Source organism: Gossypium hirsutum, chromosome D02, assembly GCF_007990345.1.
Source record: "Gossypium hirsutum isolate 1008001.06 chromosome D02, Gossypium_hirsutum_v2.1, whole genome shotgun sequence".
NCBI lineage: Eukaryota > Viridiplantae > Streptophyta > Magnoliopsida > Malvales > Malvaceae > Gossypium > Gossypium hirsutum.
The window spans coordinates 67719572-67732228 of NC_053438.1; the positions used below are offsets into that span (position 1 = coordinate 67719572).

Here is a 12657-nt window from a genome sequence, read left to right on the forward strand (position 1 = left end):
TGAATGAACTTTACCATTCTCTTTCACTTCTCTAAACACTTTTTGTTCTCAATCCCTTTGTTTTTTCATCTCCGAATCAACGAAATAAGCTCTCTTTTTGGTGAAAAATCTGATCGGAAATGAGAAAAAGCAAGGTTTCTTCTCTGCTCTTAAAGAAACGGAGAAAAATCTAATGGAGAGATGGAGATCAAGAGGGAGAGGGAGAGGGTATGTACTAATTTGTTTAACACAAACCACAAATAAGTACTTAATTGAAAAAAAATATATATAGGTACCACTTTGAGCTTTCATGCCAAACTCAAATATATTAACTCAATCTCAATTTTGGTCTTTAAAGCTTCCATAAATTGAGTTTTAATTCGGTTAATATTATCGATGTTTTAATAATCTAAAGGTATATAATCAAATACATTTAAATACTTAATAATTGAGGTTATGAATAGTGTTCCAACATGTTCAAAAGCTTTATATCTTCCATGTAATAAAAAAAATTGCTTTCCAAGTCAATAAGAAATATTGCACTCGATGTGGATGAAAGAAAATATTTTTAACCAACTTATATGTTAATGCTATTGAATACCAACTTGATAAAATGCTTAAATATAACTATTAAATTAGATATAAACCAAATTAATATATATATATAGAAACCAAACCATGTTTTCAACGTACAATCATTTATATAAATATATTTTATTTAAGACATGTTTCATGTTTATTTTATAATTTATTAAAATTAATTTTTCGAAATTCGTCATTTAAGACGCAATGACAAGATAACAAACAAGTTTGGACTCTTCCAACATGTTGAAATTTGAGTTACCTCTTGAAAGGAAAAAGTTTTGGTCCTTATTTGAAGCTATAGTTTTGGGGGGGCTATAGGAGCAAATGCTTGAAATCATCTTTTTCAATCATTTTTAGCAATTATATATATACCAAATTATAGTATTGGTTGGTTAAAAACATATTTATAAAAAATTATGTAAAAAGTAAATAAATCTTAGTTAAAACAATAAAAAGTGAGACTTCGAGATTATAGTATTTTAGGTTTAAATGTGATGGTGTTATATTTTTTCTAAATATTTTGTAAAAAGAAATAAATTTAGTGGCAGATTACTTAGTGTTAAAAGTCAAATTAAACCGCAAAGAAGAGTAATTTGTGTTAGTGAAAATTACATTTCTCTAAGATCCTATAAAATGTGGCAGCATAGCATATACTTATTGAAACATTTATAAATTCCAACTTTAAATATGAATTCATGGAAATCAAAGATTGTGTGAAACATAAGGCATTTATGCAGCAAGTATATTCCGCAAATCTAATATAAATTTGCTGCTTTATAGTTGATCCCAGAAAGGGGAATCTCACCCATGGTTTTGATTCTTGAGTTTTGACGGTGACTTAATATCAATCAGCTCATATAAAGTGACTTTCTTGGAATATATGCTGGCTGCCTGGCTTCCTAATAATTCTGGGATTTTATATTTTAGGCTAAATGCTTAAACCGAGGATAAATTTTGCCAAAGACCTCCATGATATTTTTACTAGTTTCACCTCTATTCCAGCATTTAAAACTAATGACCTGGTAAAAACGTTGGGAATATAAAGCTGAAAAGGCAATAAGCATACAGGGGAAAAAAAAAAAGAGGCAGCAGTATCAAAGCACAATTTCTGCAAATCTTCGAAAAATCATACTGAAAAAACATCAATCAAAGACATAACTAATGAGCTTGGTAATTTTGAATAACTTTAACACTTCCACACTCCTCAAAGTTTTACAAAACCTATGGCATTCCATAAACCAACAGCATCTCTCTAATGCTCAAACAAACAACATCAAGTAACCCGTCCTAGAGCATGCGACGAACCAAAACCGTTTCCCGATGACTTTTGTCATGAGTCATCATCTTCTGGATCTGCTGTACAATCTGCCAACAAACTGAAAATTAGTACCATATAAATCGCATAAGGTTAAACAGTCCGGTAATGGAAGAAGTCTCTCAATCCGTACAAATTAAATGCACAACCATAGCAAGTATCACAACAGTTCTATAAGCTAATTGAACGAGTAGATTAGATAAGTGATCAAGCTAGGCTTGAACAGTTCATCGCCTATGATTGCACGAGTCTTTAGATTTACACTGTTGCAGTCCATTTCAAATTTCAAGGTCCAAAGTGAGTTGAAATGTCCATTTAATCCAATTTTTAACCTAAGCCAACTCCGATGCCAGTTGCTTACCTGTACATGATGTGTGCGCAGCTGGAGATTACATAGCACCTGGGGCATCTCTCATGCTTATATTCACACTGTTTCGCATGGTTCGTCTACCGATTCCTGCATTGCCTTTTTGCATCATGGCAACAAATTCACCATAATCGATTCTTCCATCCTGTAGAAGCAGAAAATCAAAACTTAAATCATCGATCAAAGGATAAAAAAAGAAGACCTATTCCAACTGATAAAAGAAGTGCAATGAGGATCAAGGACCTGCAAAGGTACTTAGACATTGTACCCTGCTATTACCATTTACTCTCAACCATATAAGAGAAGAACTATAAAAATCGATGAAACAAATCAGCTAGCTCGAGAATATGACTTACATTATCTTGATCAACTTCTCTGATTATATCCTCGAGCAAAACATCTGTCATGTTATGCTCAGCACAAGCTTGTTGAAGCTCATCAACTGTAATATACCCACTTCCATCCTTATCAAAGTATCGGAATGCAGCAACGAGATGCTCCTCACGCTCTAGTTTATTAAGGTGAACTGTTGCAGCTATGAATTCTCCATAATCAATGGTCCCACTATTATCGACATCAGCCTGAAAACAAATAAACAAGAGCAGAGATGATCAGGCTGCAAACTTGCAACTAATACAGGAAATAACATAACAAAGTACAGTAACTTCATGTGTCATTAAATCATTGCCACCCTTGTACAAAAGTATATTTAAAAACAAGCATTCTCAATCATATGACTTAGTCTTTATACCAAGCTATCTGCTATCCCGCATAAATTCATGAAAACATATAATTGACATTTAGCCAATTAGACCAAATGAATAAGAAGCAATATGAAGACTTATTAAGGAAGCTGAAGATTAAGAACCAAATATTCAGACCAAACAAACTTACTGCATCCATAAGGTCCCTTATCTCTGTATCTTTCAAGGTAGAGCCGTATCTTCGCAAACCAGCTTTGAGTTCATCAAATGTGATTGCACCACTGTTATCAGTATCCATAGACGTAAACATTTCTCTTAAACCAGCAATCTCCTCCTCGGAAAGACTTTCAGCTATTACCTGATAGTAACAAAATGGTGGAGCTTACTTTCAGAACGAGTTGACCACATTAACTCTAAAAAAGAGCATGTTTAATGAGAAACAGCTAGCTTTTGCTGCACTAATTGTGTATTAGGCCTTAATGACACGAAGAAAACATCGTGAGACTCATTAGACAGGATCCTAGTTTTACATATACATCCTGTTTCTTCTCTCGCAATGCACAGACAGGTCACAGACGCAGACTCAGGCGCATACATTTCTCAAGAGTCTTACCCGTAAAGCCATCTTCTTTAGTTTATTCATTGCAGAGAATTGTTTGAGGCGAGAAAGTACAGCTGGATCCAGAGCCCTATCAGGAGCAACCCCATTTTCACAAATCCAAGGATGACCTAAACAATACAAAAGGCAAAAGATATCACAATTTAAGTTTCAGAACCATTTTGAAGACCCCAAGTTAAGCGACTAGCAAATATGGAGAGATCCGTCGTTTTTTTCATTTCATTAACACTAACTTGGATGATAATAGAGAGGTGGTAAATGTTACATACATAATACTTCATGAGCAGTCAGTCGCTCTGAAGGTCGAGAGCATAACATCTTTCGAATTAGGTCCTTTGCACTATCAGATATTAGGGGCCAAGGGTCTGAATCAAAGTCAATATGTCCTTTTAACACTGCATCAAATATTCCTTGCTGTGTTTCTGAAAAAATTGACAGACAAATAGTCGTAAGTATAAGAATTACTTAAAAGTTCATTAAGATATAGAACCAAAAAAACATCATCAATACCTGCCCAAAATGGTGGCACACCACTTAGCAATATATAGAGTATAACTCCTGCAGTCCATACATCTGCTTCTGGTCCATAATGTTTCAGAAGTACTTCCGGAGCAACGTAATATGGACTGCCAACCACGTCGGTAAAAACTTGGCCTAACATTGTAAACCACACATTATATCAATAAACTTTATTCCAAACGACATCGGTTTCATTATATACTAAAGGGGTCGAAATTACTCCGTAACTCGCTAAAATAAGAAATTTTGACTCTTTGATTATTAAGTCCAAATGTTAAACAAGATCAAGTAATAGACCTAATAAAAGAGGAGCAAGCATCGAATTAAATGTGTCATGAAAAATGATTCTCCACTAATTACTTGGTATATGCTCCAGCCTCCAGCTACTTAAAGTTGCTTCAAATCCATAAAAATATAAACTTGCAACATTAAGGAAGAACATTTCATTGCTTACCCGGTTTAAAGAAGACTGAGAGTCCAAAATCAATGGCCTTTAGAGAGAAATCATCATCCTTGTTAACTAACAAGAAATTCTCAGGCTTTAAATCTCTATGCATAACCCCGAGAGAATGACAAGCCTCGACAACCCCAACAATGATCTTAGTCAATTCAGCTGCTTTCCTCTCGGAGTAATGCCCCCTCTGGATAATCCGATCAAACAATTCACCTCCAGAGCAAAGCTCCATCACAATATGCACATACAAAGTATCCTCGTATGCACCTTTAATGGTCACAATATTCTTATGACCAGCCAAATGGTGCATTATCTGAATCTCCCTCCGAACATCCTCCACATCCTCATTGGAGATCAACTTCCTTTTGGATATAGACTTACAGGCATACTCAGTGCCTGTAGAGATCTCAGTACACAAGTAAGTAGTCCCAAACTGTCCTTGTCCTAACTTACGACCTAAAGTGTAAAGGTCACGGATGTTGGTTGTTTTATGACCCAAAACATAGTAAGCCTGGTGATCAATACCACGTCTCATGGTGTTATTGTTGTTGTCTTTCTTGGTAGGGTTAATGACAGGCAAATGGGTTTCTTTTTGGTTGGTTTCTTTGGAGAATTCTTGAGCAATCAGTTGTTGAGAGTTTAAAGTTGAAGGGGAATAATCGGTGGCGGTGGTTGAACGGCCGGAAGAAGTGTTGTTGCGGCTAGAACAATGGTCTTTGGGCTGATTGTCGCCCTTATGAAGTTTCCCCTTTAAAGATCCACGGCATGTATTGCCCATGAAACAATCAATATTTCCCCCACAACTCTATTTTCCTCATCCAATGATATCTCATCAATTACACTGAAAAAAAAAATGTGAACTTTCAATAATCCCAGAACTGAAACTTCAAAAAATACCACAAATTTTTCATGCATAAACCACAAATCTAAGCATCAAAAGAATCTCATATCAGATCAGAGTATCGGAATTAAAAAGGAAAAAAAAGTGATTTCTTTTTTCACTAATATCCACTAAACCAAAAAAAGTAAGTAAACAAAGTCAGCACCTTTCTAGAGCTAAAAGAAAAAAAGATCAAACACCCAAAGATCTAAACATACATAGCAATCAACATAAGAAGATGAAAGGGAGAGAAATATCAAGTACCAGTTTTGGAGTGAAAAGAAAATGAAGAAAGACAAAAAAGGATAAAGGGGGGGAAATAGAGACGATTGAAGGAAATGGCTAAAGTGGATTAATATAAACGATTGTAAATACGTCCATAGGAAACAGCTGGTGAAGGCTTTTTTTTTAATGTTTGAATTAAGATTCTGATTTTGTTGTAGTTTTTAGGTACTGTTTCTAAGAACCATCGTGCTTGTTGAGTGCTGACCAGCTAACTCTCCTCGCTTTCCTCTTTCTTTCTTTCTTTCGCCTCAAAGCCCTTTAAAAAACGCGGCTTTATTTTTCTTACCGGCTAAATTATTATTATTCGGTGCAAGAAAAAATATATTTTATTTTTTAAATTTGTTAATTATTTTAAAAGGGTTAATTTCAGAGAAAATCCTGAAACTGTGGTTCAATTTCTAAATTGGTCCAACCACTTGTTTATATCCAACTTATCAATGTGATAGATACGAATGTATTTACAATTTGCTCTACTTATTTTAAATATGCTTCACGTCATATTCGAAAGGATTTTTAATGCCTAATTAATGACTAAATTAACAAAAGAATGCAATTGATACAACAATCATCTTAAAGTTTAAGGGTTGATTTAAACTAGTTAAAATATGTTGTTAGTCCCTATACTTTGACAAATTTTGAAATTTAATCTTTATACTTTAAAAGTTAAAAATTCCATCTTCTCACTTTTTCAATTTAAGAATGTCCAATTATTATCACCATTAGTAATTTCAGTTAAAATTTGCCAACCTAACATATTTACTATTAATTCATATGTCAGTATGTCACATTACATGAGGGTAGCCTAATCGATATGAAATATTGATAAATTTTGATAAAAAAATATTTATAATTTTAATAATTGAATTGAGATTTTTAAATCAATAAAGTAGGACAATTTTATTTTTAACTTTTTTAAGTATAGGACTAAATGTTAAAAAATTTCAAAGTACAGGGACTAACATCACATTTTAACCATTTCAAATACATGTAATACAGTCTGGGATCGTTTGACGAAATTAACCCCTTCATGAATTACTAGTTAAGTTACCGTTCTTGCAAACATGGATAAGCAGGAGGAAATGGAGTTGAATGGTTAAAAAGGGTAAGAAAACTAAACTCGGTGAACCATCGATTCTCAATGTTGACCTTTTCTCGAAAGCTATCAGAATCGCGACAACGTAGGAGTTCGTAGTAATTTGATTGGTACGTGTTGTACACGCGGAGCAAAAAGTTAGTGAGTTTACTACAATGTCTTTCCAAGGTTGTTTTGGTCAAAACAAGCAATTTTTATAGCCGTCTTGAAAGTTGAAACTATAACATCATGGCTTCAAGTTTGAACCATGAAGTTTCCCTTTGCATACACACTTTGACTAATTTACCCTTCTTTTGTTTTACTCATTGACTTTTATTTAATTCAAAACAAAAAAAATAGTATCTGTATCACAGCATACGTAGATCTATATATATATATGACATAATCATATTTATTGAAAAATATAATTATTTTTAAAATTAGATAAAAAGAAAATTGGGGAAAAAAAAAGTATCCCATCCCATGTTCTAAAGCTACCCTAAAAGTCAATGGCTGAACACGGAACACTTGTTCTTTACATTATTTTAATTTAAAACTTTCCTCAGCAGCGAAGAAGATCCTAATCCCTAACACTTTTGCCTTTATTTACATAATTTTATCCAAGTTGCTATATTGGATAAATGGGATCCTATAACATGAAATTAGATAATCACTAGATTGAGTGATAAATAAATCGATCTGATTTAAATAATATCGAATTTAAATTTTATAAAATCGAAAAAAATAATGTCTTTTTTAAAGAGAAATTATCGTGAATGAAATAATTAGGGCATTATTGCTATTTCGTTTTGTTTTATGCTAAAAGTGCACGGTATCTAATAATAATATGTTATTATGTTACGTTTTTATTGGAATAAGGGATGAAATTTATATATAGTATAAGACTTGCTCTTGAAAGAAAAACTTTCAATGACCAATCTGAAATTAGAACACAATTTAAGAGTCAATTTAATGATAAAACCAATAATTAGTGAGAGGATGCACATTAACCTGAACATGAACATGATTGATCTGTTCTTTTTCCTATAATAATGAAAGAGGCATAAGGCTGATTACAAGGCATTAATGCATCATTGCAACTGGTAATCATTTAGTTAAATCAAGATGCATGAGCCTAAGTACATGATTGATCTGTTTGATTATTATTATTATTATTATTAAGTAATTTTTAGGGACAATAATTAAGGGTTTTGATATTCTCTAAATCTTTTAGTTAAACCAACAAAGATGCGTCACTGCACCATTAATCATTACTGCCACTAAACGGATTACAGATTCACAGCATCAAAAACTCAGTTAATTATCAACAGGTGTTGTGTTTTCAAAAAAGAACGAGATTCTAACTTTAGAAATAATATTATCGAGAAAAATAGTTACAAACCTCGAATATAAATTATAAAATAAATATAAAAAAAACTCAACTCATTAAAATTAATACCACGTCAAGGCTTTAGAATTGATCACCCTTTTAATTATAAACTTTGTTCATAGTAAATATCGGATATTACTCCCAAAAACTATTTAATCAAACAATTAAAATATATATTGATTTAAAAAAATAATTTTCAATGAAAAGAAATTAAGAAAAAGGATATACTTTTTGATAGGGTGAGACCAAGTCAAGTGCCTCGAAGGCTCGAGCCAACCTAACCCCAAAGCAATTTCTTTTTTTTTTTTCTTGTAACCTGATTTGGACGCTTTCATTTTGTATTTTTTTATTATTTAATTTTAATTTTTCGGTTGTCTTTTTCATAGAAAAAGAAAAAGAAAAATAGCAGTAGGCTAACTATCATGTTGCTATTTGTCGTGCTAATTAGATAAATTTGCTGCCATTTATTAATTATTGGTATTTTATTATTTTTACAGTTGCATTTCATGGTTAAGAAAAAGCTATAAATCAGAAAAAGAATTCAGCAAAACCAAATAAGATTGGAGAATTTTTTTTTTGTTATATTCTTAAAAATATGTTATTAATTTGTGTTTAGTTTTAATGTTTAATTTAATATTTAGATAAAACAACTCAATAAATGTTTGACATATGTACTCTAATAAAAAACACAAGTAATTAAATGTGACAAAATAATAAAGTTCAAGTATCAAATTGAACATTGAAATTAAATTCAAGTACTTAAATTTTTTTTTAAAAATCAAGTATTAAAGTGAAGCTTTAAGATAAACTCATATATCAATTTGAAAAAACAAATTAAATATTATATAATATAATAACCCTCAATTTTATTTGAGAAGTTGACCACGTCGTCGTCCCTAAGCAAAGCACAATAATAATTATAACAATTGACTAGAAATTTTATATTTTATATTTTATTTACGTAGCAATCTATATAGTAGTATTTTGTTAAATATCATTCAATATAAATATGTATTTAAAAGTTATATTATAGAATTTATCTCAATATTTTTCTAAAAAAAAATTCATGAATAGAACTATACAATTCGGGGAAAAAATAAACACTCGTCGCAAGTGAGGAAGGATAAGTTCCATCAATACAAAAAAGGTTTCAACTTCCACATCAATAAACATTATGACATGTTGCCAATTGGCTCTATTACAACTCAAACATGACATATTTGGAATGACTGTAAGCACTTAATATGATAAAGAAATCAATCATGGATGGTTCAAAACGATGGACAAAAATCAACAAAAGAATAGAGCATCCACTAAATTGGAGAGAACCAAGATTACATGCATAAACAAGACTAAAATTTATGAAAGTTAAGATTTATTAAACAATAGAAAAAATATATATAAACCTTAAGACAAGACAGATTGAAACCGACTCGTGAAATTATTTATTATTTTAAAATATTCTCAAAATAGAAACAAAGTAAGAAGCCAACAAATAGCCACCTACTATTCAAAATAAATTGTTGGAAGTCAATGGAGTTTCACGACAACATATACCATCATCTGTCTATCACAACTTGTAAAGATAATAATAATACCTACAAAATAATGGTCAATTTAGCATTGCATCTCGAAAGCACTTTTGAGATAAAACATTACTAAATAAAATACATTTGAACTTTTTAAAAGTACTTTTTAATCTAAAAATATTTCCGAGAAACAATGTTAAACTCACCTTATATCTGCAAATTAAAATTAAAAAACGCACGTAAAATGAATAAAAAGAAAAAAAAATCAAAAGAAAAGAAATAAACTACTTAAATAAAATAAAAAAAGAGTTTGGTTGAATATTTAGTTATACAAAAATCAACATAACATGTGGCAACAAAAAAAATGAGAGAAAAATAACATCGAAAAGACAATAAACTGCTTTGATGGCAACGTAGCAACTGCATCTGAAATTTGCACGAATGGTTTGGTTTTTCTTCGTTTCCTTTTTTCCATTAGACATCTTCTTTTTTGGGCAATTAAATAAATAAATGGAAAGGCCTAACCTTTTTTGTGAAATGAAGACGAAAGTGGACGTGGAAAGCACCATATTTTACAGACCTATCTCTCTATTTTAAATTTTAAATTTTAAATTTGAGATTTATTGTTTTTAAAAATGGAATTTAATTAAGACGATTATGATTTTCAAATACAAAAATCATATATATATATTAGTTTCATTTTTCATCTTTAACTTTGTCTAAAGCATGTAAGCAAGTGGGGTGCCAACTTGGCCAATGGGTTTTTCTCTTTTCCACCTTCCAAGTATTTTCCATAGATTATTTACAAAATGAGTTATCCAAGTATGATAGTCGTAGATTTATCGATATAAATCATGTTCCCATACAAATATTTTTTTTAAGTAAACTATAAAAATAGTCACTTATGTTTGCTTCAGATTGCATTTTAGTCACTTACGTTATCATTTTATTACGAAGTAGTCACTCTACCGTTAAACTCCATTACCTCCCTAATGGCAGTCTTATGCAACAATCTAAATGGGTTTTAAATGCCAACTTGGATGTCCAATTGTTAGGATAAAAATAAGTTTTTAATTAAATAGATTTAATTTGGACTGTTATGTAGGACAACCAAATTGGCATTTAAAATCTATTTGGACTACAACGTAGGACTGCCGTCAAGGAGGTAAAGAAGCTTAACGGTAGAGTGACCACTTCATAATAAAACAATAACGTAAGTGACTAAAGTGTAACATTTTAAACCTAAGTGACTAAAATGTAATCTGAGGTAAACAAAAGTGACTATTTTTATAATTTACCCTTTTTTAATTAATTTTGAAACTTAGTAATTTTTCCAATTTAATATTTGAACTTGAATATTGTTAAAGTATGATGACATGGAACTTTAATATTGTGCCATGTCATCAACTAAAAATTTTAAAATATATCATCTAAAAAAGATTAAATATATATATAGAAAAAATATAAAAATGATAAAGAAAATTTAAAAATATTTAAGTACTACATCAATATGCCTCAACTGATTTCAAGTTTAAGAACTAAATTAAAAAGAATACTAAAATTTTGGAACTAATATGAACTAAGAAATAAGTTTAAGGTTGAAAATGAAAAAAAAAAACCAAATTTAGATTGCGTGTGAACATTATTTTAAAAAAGATAAAATGGTGAAAGTCCATGTGTTGAAACCGCAAAGTTTGAGTCATAAATATTGCAAAGTCCGATGTGTTCAAACTTCAAACTTGGAATTGAGGATGGAAGCCAAGAGACGACAACAGTGTAAAAACTGAGTATTCAACGAGCTTATGTCATAAACAACAAATATGCATGCAGATGCAGTCAGCCACATTGAACAACAAGTCAGTGAAGTTGCCAAAACCAGACCAAAATCTCCAAACAAATGAAGTTGCCCACTCTTCTGTCTTAAACAATCTTAAGCTGCCATTACTAAAAGCTTTTCACCTTTCCTTGACTTGGAATCCTTCCACGATTTACAGTTCCAAAACATATGAATCTTGGAAACTAATGCTTCGGAAGTAAAGTTTTCAAAACCAGATCGATAGTTGAACTGATTTGTTGGTCTAATCAGTTCATCTGATTTGATTAAGTAAATCAGTAAAACATCATTAAAAAATAAATATATATTAAAAATCCGATTCAATTAGCCCATACTGGTCTTTGGGTCAATAGTTTCAATGCTCCTAGCCAATTCCCGATCCGATTCAAACAACCTTACCAAGAAACCATAGTAGAATCTATCATCAAACTTAATTTGCCGGTTTTAGATATTATTTTACTTCTTTCCATTGCATTTTACGGTTTGTCCAATGTTGTTTAAGTCGGGCTATAACATCCCTAAAATCGCTGTGCTAATAAATGATGAGTTTTATTGGGAATATGCATAGTGAAATTTCTCAATTAAAAGAAATGTGATACATCAGTAATAGTAGAGAAGGGTATTGGATACCTAAGGAAGTTGAAATGAGTAGTATGTTGTGAGATATTAATTTGAAATATAGACTAAATTATAAATAAGTGAAAAATAAATGGGTCAAATCATAAATATTGAAAAAGTTGAGGGATTAAATAAAAAATTGGAAAATTTGAAGGACCAAAGTTATAATTATACTAAAAGTGAGAATGGCTCAATTGTAAATATTAAAAATTGATAGGGCAAAATGATTATTTTGCAAGTGAGACATTTTTGATAAAATCACCAAAATGCCATTGGACATGTGGATTGAATTTGAGCCAACGGATTTACCTTAGAAGGAAGGATTTGATACAGGTCATTGGATCAAAGATAAATATATTTATTATTAAATATAATTATTAATTAATGAAATGTTGGCACAATATGAGCCCTTGGATTATGATGGAAAGTGAGATGAAATATTGGCCATTGGATTGAGGTTATTTTATAAGATATTTTATTTTATATTATTTTACGATTATAAAAAGA

At 30.9% G+C, this 12657-nt stretch overlaps 1 protein-coding gene across 1 annotated transcript; it reads right to left on the reverse strand.

Annotated features, from left to right (window-relative positions):
* Nucleotides 1-1669: 1669 nt before the first annotated feature.
* LOC107908981 (calcium-dependent protein kinase 26) lies at nucleotides 1670-6003 on the reverse strand. The gene is made up of 9 exons (XM_016836304.2): nucleotides 5687-6003; nucleotides 4543-5383; nucleotides 4080-4223; nucleotides 3839-3991; nucleotides 3564-3679; nucleotides 3141-3308; nucleotides 2603-2827; nucleotides 2241-2391; nucleotides 1670-1929 (listed from the first exon to the last, which is right to left on the reverse strand). The coding sequence occupies exons 2-8, from the start codon at nucleotides 5318-5320 to the stop codon at nucleotides 2269-2271; spliced, it is 1707 nt and encodes a 568-aa protein (XP_016691793.1). The 5' UTR covers nucleotides 5321-5383; nucleotides 5687-6003; the 3' UTR covers nucleotides 1670-1929; nucleotides 2241-2268.
* Nucleotides 6004-12657: the final 6654 nt, after the last annotated feature.